This window comes from Haliotis cracherodii, unplaced genomic scaffold, assembly GCF_022045235.1.
Source record: "Haliotis cracherodii isolate W230 unplaced genomic scaffold, xgHalCrac1.p SCAF_3, whole genome shotgun sequence".
NCBI lineage: Eukaryota > Metazoa > Mollusca > Gastropoda > Lepetellida > Haliotidae > Haliotis > Haliotis cracherodii.
The window spans coordinates 15,551,718-15,576,070 of NW_027266286.1; the positions used below are offsets into that span (position 1 = coordinate 15,551,718).

General features: G+C 41.4%; 1 protein-coding gene across 1 annotated transcript; it reads right to left on the bottom strand.

Moving 5' to 3' along the window:
- Nucleotides 1-2,212: 2,212 nt before the first annotated feature.
- LOC139474437 (dual specificity protein kinase TTK-like) lies at nucleotides 2,213-24,265 on the bottom strand. Its single transcript, XM_071257457.1, has 20 exons — nucleotides 24,151-24,265; nucleotides 20,427-20,543; nucleotides 19,180-19,331; nucleotides 18,347-18,420; nucleotides 17,997-18,103; nucleotides 17,499-17,636; nucleotides 16,543-16,645; nucleotides 15,405-15,593; nucleotides 14,425-14,570; nucleotides 13,695-14,145; nucleotides 13,018-13,096; nucleotides 11,987-12,064; nucleotides 10,254-10,408; nucleotides 8,986-9,155; nucleotides 6,821-7,044; nucleotides 6,193-6,369; nucleotides 5,544-5,634; nucleotides 4,646-4,731; nucleotides 4,047-4,118; nucleotides 2,213-2,583 (listed from the first exon to the last, which is right to left on the bottom strand). The coding sequence occupies exons 2-20, from the start codon at nucleotides 20,533-20,535 to the stop codon at nucleotides 2,428-2,430; spliced, it is 2,757 nt and encodes a 918-aa protein (XP_071113558.1). The 5' UTR covers nucleotides 20,536-20,543; nucleotides 24,151-24,265; the 3' UTR covers nucleotides 2,213-2,427.
- Nucleotides 24,266-24,353: the final 88 nt, after the last annotated feature.

Consider the following 24,353-nt stretch of genomic DNA (forward strand, 5'->3'; position numbering starts at 1 on the left):
TATGAATAGTCGGATAAACGAAATTAAGTAGTATCAACGTTCATGATAGAAAAACTACACAAAAGATAACGATACAAACACTAATTGTTCATTAATTGTTTATCGTTAAGCAAGTTTATCTCCGCAGCCGTTGTAATATGCAGCTACCAGCTGACTAGTCTCACATCAAAAGACCGGCTGTGTACTCGCGGGCAGAGGACCATGGATTACTGTGTCGGAATAACGAGAGTGATTAATGAGTGATTTAGGTTATTTGTTGCAAATAAGGTGTGTCGGAGTGCGAGACTGTCGGATTAACGAGTGTCAGATTAACAAGGCTTGGCTGTATATAGATATATGATATACCGGTAGATGTATAATACTGATATAGGGAGAAATAAGTCTCAGTGAGCCTTGTTATTTTGCTTGAAATCTCTTGCTTGAAGCCCCATGTATCAAACATTGTCCATATTATATAATATAACACCCAACTCATTCCTTGATCAATTTTATTTAGAGGTGATTCCTAAATTTATCTGCAGTAAAATGTCCATAACAGTGTTCATATTCTGCTGTGAATGTATTTCTTTTCTGCTAACGTCAATTGTCCTCCTGAAAATTTTTATGCCTCAAATAAAATTTTGATGGTCTGGTGTTGCTTTGGTTATATTTGTAATATACTACTCAAAAAAAGGGTTCAAGAACACCCATTTTTTTTATGTGACTGTAGTTAATCTGTCAAAGCTGGTCATCTTCCCAAGGCAAGAGAGTAAACTGACTGTCCAGTTTCCACCCTTGCCGAACTAGGCTGGAATTACTGGGCTCAATCGTAGCGCCACCAGTAACTATTACCAGTTACGTCCCTTCTAAGCCTCTCCCATGGACCAATCAGATTCCACCTCTCGTATCACTTGCGTTTGCTTCACACAAAATGGTGGCGCCCAGTCAGGACAATCAAAACTCAAGATCTATATTGTGATAAAACGAGTCTTACATTGCGAAATGCATCAACTCACGTGAGCACCTTGATTAAAAACATGAAAAGATTTGGAAAATATCTGCTGACAACGAGTTGGCGGTGCACATGCTTTGCAAATCCTGCAATCGATTGAAATCTGCACGACAATTTACGAACTGGATTTCGATTTCAGTGCGCGACTCTGATTGGATTATGCATAGACTCGTTAGTCCAGCCAAAACTCCATAATACCAGGCCTAGTTCGGCAAGGGTGGAAACTGGACTTTTATAGTCAGTTAACTCTCTTGCCTCGGGAAGATGTAGCTGGTGGGTATTAATTATTATTATATGTTGTCTTCCAGTGGTGGGTGTTGAACCTGTTTTGTGTAGTAGACATCTTACAATTAGTGTGGCTTATGGACATCTGTCCTCAAAACAAGTTTTGAGCTCACTTTTTTAAACTTAAGGCCACTTGTACAAATCAAGGGTCTGTATTAATAAAATTCGAAATTTTCTTAAGAATATTCTTAACTCGCTAACCGTTTCACTTGTGAGTGTTATAGTCGACAAAGCATCATTTGTTCTACTGACAATATGGCTACTGCAAGCTGACTTATTCCAAGATAGCACAACATGAATTAGCCCCTAACCTATGTCGGTGTTGAGAGTGAGTTGGGTTAAACGCTGCTTATAACAGTATTCCAGGCGGAAAGCCGGAAGTGATGCAGGTCTCAGACATCGAGCACGAGTACGGTGCTGATAAACCTAGAAATATAATCAGGATTCGAACCCACAATCATAGGTTTCTGGTGTGCCCAAGGGACGCAAATCTGCAGAGTGAATCGAGACGACTGGGCCACCTGTGCCCCCATGTCATGTAGTCCCACTAAGATACCATGCTGCAGTCTTAACATGAATGCCCCACTCAAACACAGTACACTGCTAAGTGCTTGACCGACTTCCCAAACTGATAAGTATTACCAGCCAATATTGAATGAAGGCTGCCCTGTGCCAACCACTTGAATGCCCGGGCCAGGTAAACAAGGGGTTGATCACATGACCAAGTAGGTGAGCCGCCTTGAACAGTGTGCCAGCTTGATGTGGAGAAAAGTTCCTGACAAGTCTCCACAGGGAATTGCAGTGCCCAAAATGACTGGGCCCCAGTTGAGCACAAACAGGTTTTGCGTTAATTATAAGCAAAAACCTTTTCAAGAGCCTTGCTCGACAGGGAGAACAAAAACAAACATGATCTTTGCATTATTTTATGACGGACAAGACAATACAGGATACCAAGAGCAAGGCAGGTTGTTCAGGCAGAAGAGAATTGCACAGACAGCACTTTCCATACAAGCAAGTTTAAAATTTTCCACAAGTTATTTTCTACATACATTGGATCACATGTACAATAGATTGCCAGACCCCAGTTGTTGGGAGCTATTGACATTTCGAGTCTTAACATTTGTAATTACATATTTACACAAGACCATTATCTATTTCTGGTGAACGTTGATACACTGGAGGGGTGCTCGTACTTTGACAGCCCCTGACTCCTGCTTGATGCCGACAGGCTTCTCCTTGACACTGACAGCTGGCTGGTCACCGGCCAGACATGGTCTAGGTGCTTGAGACAGTACGACAGGCTGGTCCTGGAACACAACATCATATAAGGCTCTGTCAATACATGAACAAGTGCCGGTGGAAATGAACAAAACACTAGCCGGCTACAAACCCAGGTCACATTTTAATCTTAGCATTAAAACTGACATAAGTCTGTTAAACAATGGGTGTTATGTAGCACTTAGATTGTTCTATTGCCCATCACTTTATGAAACAGGGCTGTCGGCTTTCATGAATGATATTACAATCACTTTTCACAACGACAGTGAGTACTGGTAACTACACATTAACATTCCTGGCAATTTATGACAATTAGACTTTCACCAAATCAAAGGCAAACTATATTATCCATTTTATGACACGGGGATCACACTCGCTACAACACTACCAATGGGGTCCAAATAATTGGTGGGCGTTATAGAAGATGAACCGTTTAACCGAGGCCGAGACGGGGGAGCGCGCTCGGCCAATCTCACGATCTTCGCCTTGTCTTGCACATTGCAATGATACAAGTTGTTTACCGTTCATAGTGTAAAAATAAATTTCCATTATGTTTTCGCCATTTACACAAGTACAGAGTAATTCAGTGGCATTGATTGGTCATGTTGCTTAAAATCCGGAAAACGAGAGTTTTGACCAGCACTATGCGCATTCATACACATTCATGCAATCATAGATACACATTCAAGCCAGATTAATTGGTTCAAAAGGAATGACCGACGTGTTGTGACAGCAACTACATGTGAGTTGACAGTGTCGCCTCAAATTGGATTGCCCACTAATTAAGAAAATAAACTTCGCTTGTGGTTCTCTTTTATTGCATGCATGCGCTTCTAAGATCAAAGGATGTATAGTGTGAAAAGTTAAGTAGTAGAACAATTGTATTTCCGGGACTTGCCGCGGATGTTTTCAAACAGATTATTAGAACTCCATTCAGCGATAAATGGTTGATTATGCAATGAGAAGCGTTATGTGCAAATGAACAACGAACAACAATACAATCACGGCTGCGTAAAACTCTCAGTATTAAAAGTGTACATAAATTTTGGGAGCCATGCGATACCGTGCGTAGTAACCGAGGTAGCGCTTTATCGAAGAGCCCAATAGCGAGGGATCACTATACTCATGAATGAGGTATGCCTCTATCTGAAGGGCTGCATATTAATATACATGGAAGGATGTGAAAGTCAAATAAATATCTTGTTTGGGGTCATTCAAGGGCAGGTGCGACAAGTTGTCTTTTTTCTATTTATATAGATTCAAGGTTTCACGAATACCGAACAGCATTGAGAACATATTGCAACATTATCTCAACAGGAAAAGCTGAAGTAGGATTAATGCTAATGTGACAGATGGCTGGTACCTTGCATCAAGGATACTGATATACACATGGAAACATGACATGCATAATAGTCCCCAATTTCAAACAGGAAAACTTGGTGGAAATATGAGCTATGCATCTACAAACTGAGGTCGACCTATTTGTTTTTACCTGTGAGAGAGTTTTGCTGGGCAGTGTACTAAGATCAATCTTCCCTCCAGTCTCCAACTGCTGCAGTAGACCCTGAAACACAATGTTGAATGTTCAAAGTCATGTTAGCAATGTCACAACAACTTAAACTTGTTGTGGCCTTACTTTGAACATGTTTTTTGTTTTTTTTGGGTTGTTTTACACCGCACTCAGCAATATTCCAGCTATATGACAGCAGTCTGTAAATAACTGAGTCTGGACCAGACAATCCAGTGATTGACAATATGAGCATCAATCCATGCAATTGGGATCGATGACATGCATCAACCAGGTCAGCGAGCCTCACCACCCTATCCCGTTAGTCGCCTTTTACGGCAAGCATGGGTTGCTGAAGACCTATTCTACCCCAGATCTTCACGGGTCACAGCATGATCTAGTAATCCTGTTATTTTACAGTTTTCAAATAAGTGGCTCCCAGAAAAGATCCTATTATATATTCTAATTGTGAGAGTTACATCTACAGCAAAACAGTTAATGCTACAATCAAACCTTATCTTTACTAAATGCTCTATTTCTGCATGCGATGATCAACATGACTATTATCATGGAGAGCTGTGTACCTGTGTGAGAGACTGTGCACTGCGGGGCGAGGCGTTGCTGATCTGCAGCAGGGCATCCTTCATCGCCTTGGTGAGGGCTAAGGGAGCTGTGTAACACAGAACAGTGGACACTGGTCAGCAACGACTAAACTACTAGGGGTGTCACGATACAAGTACCACGATACGATACGTATCACGATTTTGAGGTCAAGATACGATACATATCTCGATACAGCAATACCAACCTTTTATGCATAAATTTAGAAGCAAACTTTTTAATTAATGTCACATTCACAATTATGTGTTCTAATCACTATCAGTAGATCATTTTGTAAAATAATAATACTTAGAAAAGGTTGATTCTGTTTATTCAAACAACAAGTTTTCGTATGTGTCAAATTCAGAAAATATGACATTTCGATTCGAAAAGAAAAATCAATCAATACGCGGACAAATGGATACCGATTTCAATAAAATTTTGTATCGATATAAATTTACATGTATCTTGTTACGTATCGTGAGAATTATCTACCGATGGATTGGTACAATCGGTGAACCATCCCTACTGAACAAACTTGAAGAGAAATATTGTTTTATGCTGATTCCAGCTATATCTTGGCTAGATTTAGGCAACTGAGTATGGGCCAAGTAATTCAATGCGGAATAGTATGAGCAATGCAACATGTTGTTAGGGTACGATGACACAATCAGCTAACTATTTTGGCCATCCGAAACATTTTAGTACTTAAAAGAAGCATGTGGTTCAGAACCCATTCTGAACTAAAATCCCCACAGGACTAACAGAAGTATAAAAAAAGCTACTTGAAGAAAGTTGAGAAACTTAACGTGCACTGACATTAAATACATATAGCCTTGATATCAGTGCTTTCTGTATCGTCAACACAAATCATGACATTACCAGGGCTCTTTTCTTTGTCATCCATCAAGTAAGGATGGGCCAGAAGCTCATCAGTGTTAGGTCTCGACTTGGGGTCTCTCGTCAAACATTTCTGAAACATATTTGAAAGTGAAACCGTTACAGGTCACTTCTTTGTATGAGTTTCACATTATGCAAGCAGGAGAAGCTATCACAAGCACTCAATGAGATCAACTACTGCACAGTGTATATATGGGATAAATGATGCATGCTTACAACAAAACTCTACCGGGATAGAAGCAGAAGTCTGCCAATTTTCTAAACCATTATTCTGTGACAGAACAAGCTAGTCCTGAAAGTGAACTAGCTGCTTTGAGCAATATGTTTAAAAACATGTTTGTTTGCTTGGTGATTAATAATCAAGCTATATGATGCAGTCTGTAAATAATCTGGATCAGACAATCCTGTGATTGACATCATGAGCATCGATCTACACAATTGGGATACGATGACAAGCATCAACAAGGTCAGAGCCTGACCACCCGATCCCGTTAGTCGCCTCTTACGACAATCATGGGTTACTGAAGATCACTTCTAACCCAGATCAGGACAGGTTCATAAACATGGGAATATGAAGTCCCACAACTAGCAGGCGATGGTCACTGAAATGAAGTGGTTTCCTATCTCACACCTTTAGGACATCTAGGAGATTCTTGTTAGCTATGTCTTGGAAGTCTATCTTGTGTTGAGGGTTTGTGATGGCTTGTAGCTTGCCCAGCTGGTTGCGGATGTGTTGGAAGGGCGTCTTGCCGTACACCATGTTGTACAGGATACAGCCGAGCGACCAGATGTCGCTTCTAACACTAATCTGTAACACCAAACAAAACTCACTTTGAACTCTGTCAACTCAATATAATATACTTGTTAAACTAAAAACCTTAAATTTCCATTCAACCTAGAATGGTATTAAAAGTGGCCCAAATTGTGGCTGTTCTCGAATATTTCAATTTAATGCTAAAAAAAAAGCGAACATGGTTACATAAATTGGTAGTCTCTCAAGTGAAACGAAATATCCCCCAATATCTACTGACTTTACAAAGCGGCTGCTGATGAATAATTAACTCACAGGATGGCTGTTTAATGTTGTCCATGACAACCAATGATTATAAGGGAGATAACCGAACACCCTTCTATGCATACTCAATCATTAATGCCCTGAATGTTCATAGCAGGGGAGAGACAAAGCTGACTGCATCAGTTAAACTTAATATCAGCTTCTTGCCTAAATACACTGGCAAATAACGTGCTATTCTTCTCACCTTATATGTCGGTTTAACCCTGTCGCTGGCACTCCCGCCGTCGGATCCTTCAAAGGACTCCATGATGGCTTCCGGACTCATGTAGTTGAGAGTCCCCATGGGTGTGTTGAGGAAGATGCTGGTCTTGTCCTGCTGCACAGCATTGGCGATACCAAAGTCGATCAGTCGCAGGTTCCCTGCCACCATCATGAAGTTGGCTGGCTTCAGGTCAGAGTGGATCACACCTACACAATACATCTCAGCATTATACATCATGAGCAAGTAGTGCTTGGCAGTATTTCAGGTCAGAGTGGATCACACCTACACAATACATCTCAGCATTATACATTGTGAGCGAGTAGTGCTTAGCAGTATTTCAGGTCTGAGTGGATCACACCTACACAATACATCTCAGCATTATACATCGTGAGCGAGTAGTGCTTAGCAGTATTTCAGGTCTGAGTGGATCACTCCTACACGATACATCTCAGCATTACACATCGTGAGCCAGTAGCATCAAGCAGTATTTCAGGTCTGAGTGGATCACACCTACACAATACATCTCAGCATTATACATCGTGAGCGAGTAGTGCTTAGCAGTATTTCAGGTCTGAGTGGATCACTCCTACACGATACATCTCAGCATTACACATCGTGAGCCAGTAGCATCAAGCAGTATTTCAGGTCTGAGTGGATCACACCTACACAATACATCTCAGCATTATACATCGTGAGCGAGTAGTGCTTAGCAGTATTTCAGGTCTGAGTGGATCACTCCTACACGATACATCTCAGCATTACACATCGTGAGCCAGTAGCATCAAGCAGTATTTCAGGTCTGAGTGGATCACACCTACACAATACATCTCAGCATTATACATCGTGAGCGAGTAGTGCTTAGCAGTATTTCAGGTCTGAGTGGATCACTCCTACACGATACATCTCAGCATTATACATCGTGGACAAGTAGCGTCTTGCAGTATTTCAGGTCAGAGTGGATCACTCCTACACAATACATCTCAGCATTATATACATCATGAGCAAGTAGTGCTTGGCAGTATTTCAGGTATTTCATGGTGTCTCAGCCTAAAGCCCAAGGGGAGGCAGGTATTAGGCCTTTACAACTTGATGAAACCATCAACCGAGCACACGTTTGTTGAATCATAATAAGGGGAATCTAGGATTCAACCACTGAGCAACCAACCCTCCCACATCCGACATGGGACATGTTAGCAGAGGCAAGGTAAGTTACAGAAAGAACATCAGTATTTACAGAACTTAACTTTCAATTTAAAAAAGAAAGAAAACATTACCTTTTCCATTTTGTTTTCTGTCATGGGTTTCATAAATTCTAGAGGAGTTAGCTAGTTGTGTATTTCTTAAACAAATATCCCCTGAATGTTTTGTTTATTTGTTGATTAACCCCTCTCTAAGCAATATTCCAGAAATATGATGCCGCCTGTCTATAAATGAGTCCAGTTGTAAGAAAAATACATGTCATCAGGGTTTGATAAAAAGCGATCAACCAAGTCAAAAGCCTGACCACACAATTCATTTGGTTGCCTCTTACGACCAGCATAGCTTGCTGGGAACTTATTCTAACCTGGAATTCCCTGGGTTACTATGAAAAGATGTTCCTTTGTACATTAAAAGAAACAGGTATCTGAATCATGTGAATCAGATTGTACAATGATAGAACCATGAATACATGAATCATATCTCTAGCAATATATGTAGACTCAACAGAGATTCATTAAATCCCCCCTTGTTTCAGTAGTTTAGGTGAGTGAGTGAGTTGGGTTTAACGCCACTTTTAACAGAATTCCAGTTATATCACGGCGCGTCAGCTTAATGTAGGAGTAAAGCCAAAAGTAATGCAGGTCTCAGACGTTTACCACTTCAGTGAAACCCACGAGCACGGGTATGGTGCTGCAAATCTAGAAACATAATCGGGGCGAACCGGGATTCGAACCCACAATCATAGGTTCCTGGCGTGCCCAAGGGACACAACTCTGCACAGCGAATCGTGGCGCGACTGTGCCCCCCAGTAGATTAGGAAAAGAAGGTCCAACCTGTGGTGAGAACTATGCAACTATGTAGGGTTGTACTGACCAGAGAACCAAGCATGATGTATATCTGTTGTATGATGCTTAGCTGACTACCGTGAATCTCTGCAACATCCGTACCTTCTTTATGGAGTGCATGTACAGCTGTCAGCATCTCCTTCCAGTAGAAGTGGATCATGTGGGGTTCTATCCCCTCCCCACTCTGGATACGGCTCTTGAAGAGCGTGGCCATGTCCGTCTCTCCGAAGTCCATCAACACAAACAGTTTGTTGAGTTCCTCATTGTGCTCGCTGCAATAAGCAAAGATGATATTCATAACTACAATTCCTATCTAAGGCTATTAGTTTCTTATTTGATGGATCACGGATACGCTGACCTTATTTTCTTCAAAATTGGAATAAATAACAATCCAAATTTACACAAATCTCTTCCCTGCCAACATGTCGTACCTGCAAAATTATTTTGCATTAATATTTCACAAAATTGTATAGTCGACGAGTTGTATCAAAATTCCCTGCATGATAAATCTAGATTCATGTCCCTTGTTTCTTCATACACAGACTTAACTCCCTTTGTCTTTCGAGAAAAAACAAAGCTTCAAGCAGATGATGGCACCAAAGATGGCACATTCACCATTTAACTGGAGCATCGGTGCCAGACCTAATCATGCTAATCGACATGGCTTTTCAGCATTAAAAACAAGAGCCATCAGACAAATCCCCCCCCAGAACCTATAATAGCAAAAGGCACCACTCCAGCCCCTGGTTAATACATATACCAAGATTGGAGGAAAAATCTTCAACGGTTTTCAAGTAATACTCGGGACGTAAATCTCAAACTATCAAAAGGCTTTGTGTGTTGTTTCATGCCGCACTCAGCAATATTCCAGCTATATGATGGTGATCTGTAAATCTGGATCAGACAATCCAGTGATTAAAATAACGAGTGTTTATCCACACAATTTGGATACGATGACATGCATCAACCATGTTACCGAGCCTGACCACCCGATCCCATTAGTCTTCTCTTACAACAAACGTAGTTGCATCTTATGGTAAGCATGGGTTGCTGAAGACCTATTCTAACCTGGATCTTCACGGGTCTTACCAAAAGGCACTAGTTCACCACTAGACCTATCTATGTGCCAAGATAGGTGAAGAAATATTGTTTGGTTTTCATGATCGGCTCCAGAAACGACATCTTGCACGAACGAACGGGGCGGTGTCCACTGTAGGACTCCCCGCAAAACATGTTGCGGGAGATTAAAAATACAAATGGCCTAAAGCAGCCACTATTTTTGTGCAAGTGAGTGAGTGGGAAGGAGAGAGCGTGTGAAGATAACATTCTTACTGAACTTAAGTCCAACCAAACACAAATGTTTTACTTACAAATCATACATCTTGATGACACTCTTGCAGTACTGAAGTTTCTTCAGAAGGCGAACCTCGTTCTTGAAACCATTGACCACGACCTCATTGGCATCTTCCAGGTCAACGCACTTCAAGGCCCTGGTGTTCTTCTGGGTGTCAAACACCTGGTACACCTGCAGACAGACAGAGCATCACCATGTAGAACATTGTCACTTTGTTGTCATATAGTACACAGGGTAAAGGTGGAGACACAAAAATGGGCCCTGTAAATTGTATATATATGGAGAAAAGAAGTGTGAGTGAGTGAGTGAGTGAGTGAGTGAGTGAGTGAGTGAGTGAGTGAGTGAGTGAGTGAGTGAGTGAGTGAGTGAGTGAGTGAGTGAGTGAGGTTTTACGCCGGTTTTTTTGCAATATTCCCGCAATATCACGGCGGGAGACACCAGAAATTGGCTAAACACATTGTACCCATGTCGGGAACCGAACAGAGGTCTTAGGCATGATGAGCGAACGCTTTAACCACTAGGCTACCAGACCGCCCCAAGAGTGAGTGAGTGAGTGGAGTTCTATGCTGCATCTAGGCGAGTTTTATGCCACTTCAAACATTATTTCAGGTTTATCACAGTATGTAAGCTGTGTGTGTGTGAGAGAGAGTCCAGAGTGACACATAGTCAGGGATCTATCTAGACCTGCTCAGAGGCTGATATTTGGCCCCATTTCTGCAGCAAATGTCAGTACAACTTCCAGATTTGGAATGAAACATTTCCCAATTCATGTAATCAGAGTGATAACCAGGTTGATGTCTTTGTAGAGGTGACTTCTATTTCACTGATAACAGGACCAATAAAGAGGATCGAAAAGGCTTTAGTGCTCCGTCTTTCAGAGCTGCATTGAATGCATTGTTAAAATACCTCTAATTTGAGAAAAAGCAAATTTAAACAAAAAAAACAATTATTCTGCAAAAGGCACTTAGTTTGGAATCATCCCTGCAGGTTGTCATATGGCAAATACTTCAGTGAAACCGATGCATGAGTGTCATGCCAACAGGCCAAGGATGATAATCAGCATCAGCGTGGATTCAAACAGGTGATCAGCGGATCTAACGTTAGCTGAGGAACACAATTACCACACAGCGAATGGAGTTGTCACAGACGAGCAGCTGTACTTGACAATATTGTACCTGTATGACAGTACATGACCAACTTCACAGCTCAAACTAATTCTCCCAGAGTCACACCATCAAACACTGTCCCATCCTCAGTTATCAAGGGTATTATAGCGCCATAACTACCCTGGACCCATTCACCACCACAGCTTCAATTTGATTGGTTGCTGATCTCAAGTTCTTAACAGAGTTCAACTTCTGTGTTCAGTGTGTTAACAGTCATGGAGATGGTGACATCCCTTCTGAAATGAAGCTATTCTATACTGGAAAATCGATGTAGATATCTATACAGACATGATGGCCACACTGACACATTGAACACTAACTGACAACAAGCATGGGATGCCTGCTCTTGTTTCCCCTACCACACTGTCAAAACTCCTCTGATCAGTGAGTGATATTTCCTGCAGATAATACATGTAATAATAGTCACTTGACATACCTTAAGTTTCCTTACCATATTTCCTTTAAACTGAAATTTGGAAAACAATGGCTGAAGGTTTCCATTCACATATATACAGTAACCATGGTAACTCATGAGAATAAGTATCAACAGTTTTACAAATCACAGGCACAGTAATATAGGTACCTTTGCTGAGCCCCCTCGTCCGACCAGCTTCCAGATGAAGTACTGCTGACCGTTGACTGTCACAGTATCCACAGGGCTCTGCAAGGAAGAACAGCCTGATTAGTGGCATGTCTCATCATTCCAACAATGTGGGCATCGGAACCTAGTTGGCATGTGCAGCCAAGCAAGGCATTAACTACTGGCCTAACAAATGAAATTAGTAGGAGCAAAATGTATCATACAAACTTTCAAAAGTTGTCCTGTCAGCTTTGAATAGCAAATATTTAATTAACTTGTTGACACTGAGGGTTAATAAATGTCAAAAGATAGAGTGAGTGAGTGAATGTTGTTTTACACCAGTCTGCAATTTCACCCACATCACGGAAGCCTGTGAGGTGAAATGGGGTTTAACGTCGCGTCCTAGATTATTGCACTTATTTAGCGACGTGCATTTACATGTGTGTGTTTGTGTGGCTGCATTTAACGTCTTTTAACGTCTTTTGGCATGACAAGGTTGGGGATCGAACCCCGAACCTTCCCCTCTTTCCGTGCACACGCTCTACCACTAGACCACGGAGGCGGTCCGGAAGCCTGTGAATAATCTGGACCAGGAAAAACAATGGCTGACCATTGATGACTGTGTGAACAATGTTACACATCCGGCACAATCAGCTAGGTCAAATATTGTTACCACCCAATTCTCATAAGCCAGCTCTTGTCATGCTAAAGGGGACTGAGTGAGTGAGTTGGGTTCAACGCCGCTTTTAACAGTATTCCAGTTATATTGCGGCGTGTCAGCTTAATGTGGGAGGAAAGCCCAAAGTGACGCAGGAAACCAACGAGCACAGGTATGGTGCTGGCAAACCTAGAAACATAATCAGGATGAACCAACCCACAATCATAGCTTTCTGAAGTGCCCAAGGGACGCAACTCTCCACAGCGAATCACGGTGCCTTAGACGACTGGGCCACCCGTGCCCCCAGCTAAAGGGGAACCATTGGTACCCATTCTGAACCAGAATCCCTACAGTGGCATGACTGTGTATGACTCACCATGCTTGGAGTCAGTGATGCCATCTCGCCCAGACGGTTCTTCATGCAGGGTGTGGACATCTTCGTCACAGCAGCAACACTACAGAGGCAGATGAAACACATTAGTACACAGATGTCAACACAAGCTCCAATGCCAAATTCAAATTGATGGCAAAAAAGACAGAAATGTTTCGATATGACAATGCATATTTACACTGAACTAATTCTTATGCTAAATCCTAATCCTAAAGTTCTGATTTCTTATTCGTTGATCCAGACCCCATGATCCTATGAAACTTACAATCAGTTATCTAAACATATTCAAAGTAAACTGTAAGCATAAGGAGTATCATATTTATCATCCAAAACTGGCTCACAGGAGATATTACTTGGGTGAGATCAAGCGATATCTACATTGAAGATATTGCTGCAATGAAATTGCATCACAATGCTTTGCAGACCATTGTGACGTCATTGATTAACATGACGTCACAATCAAATGACATCACTAATGGCTCTGCTACTGAAGCTGTTAGCAGTACTTTTTACACTTAGACACTGCTTATTACTGTCTACAAACTGAAAAGTAGGAAGAATGATGTCAGAAGATAAATAAAATATCACCCTTGTGTATCGTAACACGAGTTGATATATTTGATATCAAATGACACGAGGGTGAGATTGTCCATATAACTCACCCCACAGGAGGCTGATTGGGAATGTTGGGGGTAGGTAGGGAGGGTGGCTGAATACTTGGCGCTGGAGGCTCCTTCACAGAAGAATCTGTTTGCTGTGCAGCACACTTAGAATCACTGTCTTTTCTCTCAGTCCTTTTCTTATCACATTCTCGGTCACTGGCGGACTCAGCGCACTCAGGCGGGGCAAGACGTTTCTTACATTCAACACTAGACATGGCAAGCTTTGGCTTCTCTACTATACTCAAGTCCATGAAGCTCGCCGGCGCCACCTGGCTTCCGGGTTTGTCTTTGATGTTATGGTGAGTGGAAGATGCCAGTGGGGTCCTGTATTTCATTGGTTCCTTGAAGTCACATGATTGAGCAGCCTTCCCATCTGTTTCCATGGGAACTGTCACATCACTCTGTGACATTGACAGGTAACCTGAAGTGTGGGCATGGGAGCCAAATGTCTCTGAAATAGACAGCATTTGTTTCAATGTCAAAGTCATGACCGTTTTCAACCATGGTAACATCGTTGCTCAGTGTAATCAAACAGAACAGAAAACAGGTTTAATATTCCACTGTAATAACGTTCCGATGTTTGCATGACCAATCATTTATGACCATGTCTGACACATTTTACTTATCAATGCGATGACAACAACAAATATATTAAACCTGATGCTTAAACATTCAACAAACATTATGTTATATCCTTTCTGAATGGGATTGCATGTATTTCACTACATACCATTCTCCTGTGGATGTGAGGGAAGAGGCTTGATACTGTCAATATTTTTCTCTTCCTCCAGATCAATATCATCTTCCTTCTTGCTGAATGGTAGACTCATCTTCTTCACTCTCATCGGAAGCCCAATTTTCGATGTTCCAAGAGGCCTGTTCAAATATATACAAATGTTTATGTTGCCTGGAATGGTTCACTATGAAGTATGAAGAAGAGGAGAGGGAAGAGGACAAATAAGAGGAAGTGGGAGGTAGGAGGAAGTGGTGGATGCGTAGAGGAGTAAAAGAAAGAGGAGGGCAAGAGGATAAAGAGGAAGTGGAAGGATAAAGAGGAAGTGGAACGGTAGGAGGAAGTGGGAGGTAGGAGAAAGTGGGAGGTAGGAGAAAGTGGGAGGGTAGGAGGAAGTGGGAGGTAGGAGAAAGTGGGAGGTAGGAGGAAGTGGGAGGTAGGAGAAAGTGGGAGGGTAGGAGGAAGTGGGAGGTAGGAGGAAGTGGGAGGTAGGAGGAAGTGGGAGGTAGGAAGGAGGAAGAAGTGGATGAGTAGAGGAGTAGAAAAAAGAGGAGGGCAAGAGGATAAAGAGGAAGTGGAAGGATAAAGAGGAAGTGGGACGGTAGGAGGAAGTGGTGGATGAGTAGAGGAGTATAAGAAAGAGGAGAGCAAGAGGATAAAGAGGAAGTGGAAGGATAAAGAGGAAGTGGGAGGTAGGAGGAAGTGGGAGGTAGGAGGAAGTGGTGGATGAGTAGAGGAGTATAAGAAAGAGGAGAGCAAGAGGATAAAGAGGAAGTGGGAGGATAGGAGGAAGTGGGAGGTAGGAGGAAGAGGTGGATGAGTAGAGGAGTAGAAAAAAGAGTAGGGCAAGAGGATAAAGAGGAAGTGGGAGGGTAGGAGGAGGTGGATGTGGTCGAGTAGGGGAAGAGGAGGAATACCACAGACAAGTATGGCTGCCACAACTAGCAGGGCTTCAATGACAGAAAGGAGAAGCTTACCTCTTCCAGTTAGGGACAGAATCAGATGTCTTGGTCATCTGGCGACACTCTGGCGTACTCAGACAGTGCCGGAGCGGTCCCTTACTGGCACTCTGTATGACTGACTTGAGGTGGGACAGGCTGGCTGCATCAGTTGTCAAGTTACCATTCAGAGTGTCGTCACCCGTAACACAGGATGTCGTGTGCGATCTGTTCACAAATAGAGTTGCATTTTAAGTCAAAGCAAATATTTCCAGATGACAATGGGAAAACAAGACAAATGGTTACATCAGTATATACTATAGATCACTATTTTCAGTTGTTTGCCAAAGTTACATGTGGCTGCTAATGAGGTTAAGGTGTCCCATGGAGGAGGCATAAGCTTGTTGAATTGAGTTGGTTGTTTAACGCCGCACTCAGCAATATACCAGCTATATGACGGCGGTCTGTAAATAATCGAGTCTGGACAAGACAATCCAGTGACTGATATCATGAGCATCGATCCACGCAATTGGGATCGATGACATGCTTCAACCAAGACAGCGAGTCTGACCAACGGATCCTGTTAGTCGCCTTTGACGGCAAGCATGGGTTGTTTTAAGTTTAAGTCTTTGCTTATTGGGATAACCAATAAGGTTACACAGTGAGTGAATCTTGTTTTACGGCAGTCAGCAATATTCTAGCTGCCATGGGTGCTGGGGAAATATTCAACTCTCGACATGAGCAATAACTGAAACCATCATGGCATGATGAAGCACAATCAGCCACACCTTAGGGGTTCCCTAGTTTCCAAAAGAAAACTGAAAAACCACAGGGTTAATTATTCTGCCTTGACATTCTCTACTAGGAAGATCACACAGGAAGGGAAAGCCCTGACTAAGCAGAAATACACTGAAAGAGAGAATGGGGATCACAGCTATTTCTGTGGTTTAATATTGCCTAAATGTGTTCAAAAAATCACACAAGTTGATCGTACAAATTATCCATGACTGCAGTCAGTGAGTCCATTTGAGGTCATGGTTACACAGAAACGGTCATCAGAGACATCCAATCTCCATCTTTGTTATGCCGTCACAAATAGTAGCTCGGAGGGAAATCTCAAATGATGACAGGTATAAGAACTGAGAAGGTATTCAGGTATACTAGAAGGTATACTCACTGCGCTGACTCTTCGGACGGGGTCACTTTGGCTGGCAGCAACTCATCTGTAGCTTCCTTACTGACAGTGCTGCTCCCTACACTGCAGTGTCTTTTACTCTCAGCTGGAATTACAGAGAAGGACAGGTTCCTCAATTTTGGAGTTGGCAAATACCACACATATTCTTTATTCTTGTCTTGTCACATCAGAAATATGTCATGCAGGGATAATTCTAGGGTGAGGCCTTGTGATTTTACCCCTAAATTTGAAAAAAGGCCCACATTTTCAAATACAATGGGGCAATTTAACATTGTGCTGTATGGGCAAGTGTGGGTGTACCTCTGGAATATTTGAAATTTTCACATAAAGGGCCCAGAAAATTCCTAGAGTGAACCCAAAACAAATATCAAGGAAGGCCAAGTAACAGAAATACACTCCTTTACCTATTTACATCACAAACCTTCCGCCATTCGGTAAGATCTACTCATCTTAATCAGTGTTCAACCTAAGGTTGTCCTGGGTCTTCTCTGAGGGTACTGGAATGTATTGGAAACCCCAAATTTGTAACCTTTAACATTAGAGTATGAGTAGGACCCCTTGACATTCATGCTTAATTATAAACAGTGATGATAAACAACTACCATGCAATTTGGTTTTGTCCCATCTGTAAGACCAGTGCTAGGTTGTAAACCAGCAAGGGTTAAGGCTGAAAAGCCTAATACGCCAATTGATGCAAAAAAGTAACACTTGCCATTTCCCCTAACATTTTATCTTTCATTTTTTCCCCTTGATCATAATCATAATCACAGGCCTTGATCACCACCTGATTTTCCCTACAACAATAACAGACTCATTTTTCAAGTGCCTCGATTGCGAGTTAGTTTGCAAGTTGTAAGTCTGTAGGTTTCTTTAATTGAAAATTAAACTTCACTGAAATGACTCCATGTTTAAACTGCAATGCATGGTGAGGCAGTCACCTGGCACAGCACTCTCCGTGGACGTCAGTCTGGTCTTCCCGTTCTCTAAGTTCCGCAGAGCCTCCCTCACTAACTCCTTCGGTTCAGCTTCTATAAGCCGTGCCTTCTCCAGAATCTTCTTGGCTTTTGACACATTACCTGAAAATACACCAGACTTTAGTTGTGGAACTCATGATGATTGTGATCTATGTCTTGAGTGAGTGAGTGAGCATGGTTTTACGCCGCTTTTAGCAATATTCCACCAACATCACAACAGGGACCAGAAATGGGCTTCACACATTGTACCCATGTCAGGAATCGAACCTGGGTCTTCAGGCATGATGAGCAAAAGCTTTAACCACTAGGCTACCCGACCGCCCCATCTATGTCTTGAAATGTGTCACATGACAATAAAATAAGCCCCACTATTTCCTTCAGTTTAACATGTTGAGAACAAAAGCCTTTTTTATTCTATTATCATATTATGGTACATTGAGTGACTGAGTGTCCTTGGCTCACCTTGTCTGACTTCAAACTCGGCCGCTGCAGTATGTACAATGGAGAATCTGCGCACAATTGACCTGGCATATGTCAGCAGGGCTTCAGCCTCGTCAGGGCTGTATTCACTGAAAACCAACAATAACGTCACAAACTTCATACCGGCAAAACAGCAGACATGAAACAGAAAGCATTAGTTTTTGCTTCAGCAAAACTTACCACCTCAATATTTTCACCCTAAACACTTCAAAGCATGGATAGCCTGCATGCAATAGTACTTAAACGTCATCACCTAAGAACATTTGTTTATTCTTTTCATAGTCTCTGAAACCATAGTAAAAGGAGATTTCCCCTTAGCTTTATAGACTTACCTCTTGACTTGGGCATAATCTAAAAATAATTTGGCATAGGTCTCATTTCTCTTGTTATCTGCAGACGATATGGCCTGCAATGGAGAAAAAGAAATTTCATATGAATACGACAAAAAGCAAAAATGGATCCATACCAGATTAATTCCGATCAACACATAATGGTGCAACAAATCATGAGTGAGTGAGTGAGTGAGTGAGTGAGTGAGTGAGTGAGTGAGTGAGTGAGTGAGTGAGTGAGTGAGTGAGTGTGGTTTTACGCCGCTTTTACCAATATTCCAGCAACATCCGGCAGGGGACACCAGAAGTGGGATTCATACATTGTACCAATGTCGAGAATCGAACCTGGGTCATTGGCGTGATGAGTGAACGCTTTAACCACTAGGCTACCCGACCGAGCCACAACAAATCATGACATACACAAGATGCTTAAGCAGTGGTCACAAAACCTAATTGTTTGTTTGCCCAAGATTAGTGAAAAGCTAGTTGGACAAGTACTTTTCCCCCAAATCAAGTTATTGTACATAACCACTCGTCCTAAATGAGCTGTGGACTAGTTGGTGTCTTCCCAAAAAAAGTCACAGCGAAAACAATCAACAGATCAACATACAATCAATAAACATGATTGGTTACTTCAATTAGGTCTGGACTGCAAAAGTTAGTGTTAACTCTTTTCTAGTGAAAGCATTTTAAGTAAGCACATGGTAAGATTCAAGAGTTTGTTGTTCACCTTCACCATATGCCCATCAATGACCTTGAACTATCAAATGCTGATGCAGTAAGGAGATGACTAATATCATCTTGAATTACCATTTCAGTTCTGTTACTATGGTTACCTTAAAGGCCCTATCGTACAGACAGGACAGCAAATTGTGTCTTGCAACAGCATCCTTGATTCCGACTTGTGATTTAACTAGATTGATATAGTCATACCAATCCCCAGGCTTGTTACCAGCATCTCCTATTCGGTTGATCCAACTAGTGTGATCTGAAACTCGAAACATTATTCCATCAATTATCAAGATTATCCCAGGTATACATTTTGACCGACTTACAGGTAGATATGAGCATGATGAGGCAGTAAACGACAGTAAAAATCCCGATTTGAATTATAAATTCCCCAATTCCTCAGAATTTATGAAAATAAGAACATGAAAACAATAATCCAATTTGGAACAACATCACAATTTTTTCCAAATTTGCCTGTCAAACACACTTAGTTTGGAATCTGAGATACATCCCTGTATCCACAGACAGGATGATGGATTCCTATTTTCAAAGGCAGAGGTGCCAACCCAAACCTGAGGCACTTAGGAATATCTGGAATAATCATAATTGGGATTCCAACTTTGTAATTTGTATTTCAAAAATAATTAAATAAGTTACATGATCTCATGGTGCTACTGACACTGAACTATCATCCAAAAGTCGAAAACTTGCATCTCAACTTGATGTTCTACAACAGCAGAATAACAGAGAGTGAAAGAATATGCTTTTGTGCTGCCTTGGGACACCAGATGGTTTTTTTTGTTTGTTTAATGCCACACTCAGCAATATTCCAGCTATATGACGTCAGTCTGTAAATAATCGAGTCTGGACCAGACGATCCATTGATTGACATCACGACTATCGATCCACCAAACTGGGATACAATGACATGCATCAACCAAGTCAGCAAGCCTGACCACCCGATCACCTTAGTTGCCTCTTGCAAGCATATTCTCCTTTTAAAGCAAGTATGGGTTGCTGAAGACCTATTCTTACCAGGACCAGGGGACCCCAGAAATGGGCTTCACACATTTGACACATATGGGGAATCAAACCCAGGCCTTCAGCATGACAAACAAATGCTTTAACCAATAGGCCACCCTACCAACTTCAGCATAGCAGAGAAAGGATGTGATGATAACGCCAACTATAATCTAGTATTGCCATGGTAACTCAAACAGGCAATTACTGAAATAATCATATTATCGTGGGTCATCCATGCCTATTATGCTCATCAACCTGACAAACAAGATAGAGCACTTTAAGACAGCTGTAAAACATGAAGAAAATAGCGGGTAAAACATTTGTTACACACCTGTTATAGTAATACTGTCTGTGTCATTTTTCTCAGTTTTGACTTGACATGAAGCAGTGTGGGACTTAAGTTTGTCAAACTGTGACTTGAAGGCAGTCCAGCTACTCATGGTTTAGCCTGCAAAACAACAGAAAATGCATTTAGTCATTATGTAAATTTGCAGGGATTGAAATTCAAACTAGTAACACAATCATGTTTCATTAACAATGTTAATGTTAATGATATCCCATGGGCTGGAAGAACTATGAACATTTTGGGGTGTGTTCCAATCTCATTTAAATCAGATCTTAGCTAAACAAAGATCTGAGGACATCCCATTACTGGTGATGTCAGAATGACCTTTAATCCAACCAATCAAAGCGTTGCTTACCAGATCATTAAGGTGACAGTCGGAATGTGTTTTCTAATCATGCAACCTCGAAAACGTTAACATGGGGTATTCCAAACGACGGTTTACGGCCCATACGACTGATTCCGTCAAAATTTCTCGCTTCCGTGTGATAAACATTTGAACAGAGGAGGCATTGCACAGTACATGGGAAGCATGAAATCGATACATATTGTGTCTATTCTTATCTCAGTGATACATTAACAGATTATTACATAACACAATTGTCATGGTATGGGGCGTCATCCGGCTAACTGCTCATACTCGGTGTGATCCTCTTCACAAAAAGGTTTCCGCCATATCCTGTAGATTTAAGTTTCAAATGATCGCTACTTAATGAACATGAAGAAGCAGAAAGCTGTCATTAGGATTCTTCCACAAGTCTTGTCTTAACATTTGTTTTCCATGTCATTGGTAAAATCTTCATAGACTATGTTTGTGGTGTCCCCCGCCGTGATATTGCTGGAATATTGCTAAAAGCGGCGTAAAACCATACTCACTCACTCACTCACTCATAGACTATGTAGCAGGATATGGTGACATCTAGGGCTGGGACGAGTCCAAATTTACTACACGGGGACCCACCCCCTATTACCCGGCCCGACCCGGGTACCCGCTGTAGGTATCAAGAGATAGGTACAAAATGTCCCATTGGAAAACATTTGACCGTACTCCTGTCAACATGTATTTAGATACAGGTATAAACCAATCTTGTCATGCATACACTGAAGTTGACTGAAGTTATATCTTATTGCAAACATATTAAGTCAGAAAGAATGGGTGTATAGTCAGAAAGAAATCCGAACATTAGCATGATTAGTGACTTGTAGTTTTGCCATAAATCACTTACTAACCACAGGTGCAGGTAATCCTGTGGGTACCCAGGTCCTACTCAGTACCCACCTGACCTGAGTACCCAAGTTACCCGTCCCAGCCCTAGTTTCATCCCACAGATGACACCCTTACTAGGGGTGACTATTGGTCTGGAAATCACTATTGCGATAACTATTGATATTGAAAGAAACTATTGCGATAAATATCGATAGTTTTCAGTGTATCATTTTAGACGGATTTTAGAGGTCAATTAACATGATTAAACCTTGGAACTAAGTTTCCTTTGAATGTGATAACCATGACAACAAATAAAAAGTAAAGTTTGATATATGACAGATTTGTTTTTTCTTTACCCAAATAATATAGGAAAATGACCATGTGTAAATTACTACCTGTCATAATCAAAAGAAAAACAAATTCAAATTTGAACAGCATTTCACTCAATCGCATGATATGGTAAACACAATTGAAACTATCGATATTCCTAACCAGCTGCTAACTGAAATTGATACTGTTGATCGGAAACTGATTTAACAATCAATTTATTGGCTTTAAGTGCTTACCAATAGCAATATATCGATATTTCGATGTATCGTGACATCCCTAATCATTCGCCAACCTCTTTGGTAATGTGGCCAGAAGGTCTGTCGTTCGAATTCCATCATGGGACTCGGCAATTTAATGGCCACTACATTGGTGCCCGTATGAGACTGAGCATGTTCATATTCAATTTGAACATCACAGGTCTCAGTGCCCTACTATGCGGCCCAGGACGTGCCTTCTGTTGACAGGGAAGTATGTAGCAGGGCGTAGAGTCATACCACAGATGACATCCAGATCTTGTCAGCTTGCTGACAGGGTTTATTTCTTTCATCATGCCTTTGTACATGTGGACAAGGTTACCCCCAAATCTATCCTCAGCACTTGGATCCCCTTTCCAATTAAGCACCCCTCTAGGATTATGTACCTGTTTGGATCAAACACCCCCTAACGATACTTAGGGTTGGGCAGCATGCCAATCAAACGCCCCCTTACCATGTTTTCGTTTCTTAGGGTTATCCTTAGGTACCCCTTTGCGATCCTAAGAGTTAGTTGTAAGTTATGGAATGGGTAAGCTATCATACCTCCATTATTGAACTAATCCAATTTAATTTGAGTAACCAAATACTGCATTTTAAGTTACTCTAACCTTGAGAGAAATCTCTACAATTTGTTCAGGTTTTTGAATTACACAGAGGAAAATAGCTACTGTGCATACACATCAAGTTAAACACGTTAAACATTAGATATTAACATGATTAACACATTAAATGATTAGCCTAGTTTAGCTTCATGCTGACAATGTGAGTTTGATCCTCAGTACACTGCTAATTGACATCTGAAAAAGCAGGGTTTGAAATTAACTAGCAACTAGTGTGAAGCCAGTAATGTTTAGGAAGGACAGGTGACATTCTCCTTGTGTACCATCAGTAATAGGTAGAAGGTTACTCTGTAGCATATCTAGCCTTGCTCCTAGGCTGTACTGCATGATAAGGCCATGGGTGCTGGTTTACAAATTAACACTAGCCCTACTAACATGAGTAACCTGGGGCTAGTACAAACTCCTGCAGCCTCGTACACATTTCCCATTGTTTTGAACATTTTATCTTTACTAGGTCTAGCAACCCTGAGGTGTTCAGTAAAATTTCTATCTTTAAAATAGGCAAGTCCAGATAAATACAACCTTGTGAAATCCAGAGCTTTACCCTGTTTACTGACCCCTCTGTATGGTCGGAATCGATATGGCTATCTTGAGTGCCTCCACATCATTGTAAGCAATTGACAGTATTGACAGGACAGACAGATAAGGCAGTAGACACACAACATGTTGATACCAATAAATGTATCAACATGGGGGTCTCCGGGCAAATCTGGATTTCACAAGTCTTTAAGGAGACCAGTCTCTTCAAAATAGGGACAGCATGTTCATATTATTTATATAATATAGAAATTATGATTTAAACTAATAACTTGTGCAAGTCGGGCCTGCACTTCTTGGCCTATTGCATATAATTTTGGTGGACTAGTGAAGAAATGTATTAATTACCAACCCTGAAAAGTGTGGTCAGAAAAGGGCAGGATTCACATTTACCTGTCAGAAGACCAAATATTGCGATGCATTTAATTAAAACTGCAAAACATGCACGGGTCGATATTTCTTTATCACTGCTCATGATTAGCCTAGGTAAAAACAACTGAATCGTGACTGACTGATGGATTCTACATGTCATAAGCATTTAATATCTTCTGTAAATGTTTCAGCAGGGGCCAGTGAGGTTGCATTGATTTGTTAAACATTGAAACAAAATACAATAGGCAACATCCTATGTGTCTAGACAGCTGGTACGAATGGGCAGGACAAGTTGGGGAGGGATCGGAACTCAGATGAAACCCATTAGCTACTTAGACTAACTTGCAAATAATAGCCACATTCAACAGTACATTAAAATGTGTTTTACTTACAATGATTGTTACATTTCCATCAAGAATAATTCCATATATTCACTTTGTAAGGTTCATTATTTAAACCTTTACATAAATATGTCGAGACAATGTTTTGAAAATACTTCTTTAAAATGGCCGCTTCTCATCAAATATGTTAGAATCAATTTGATTGGTCTACTATGAGCTCATCCCCAAACAGCGATTGGACGAGCCTCCATAGC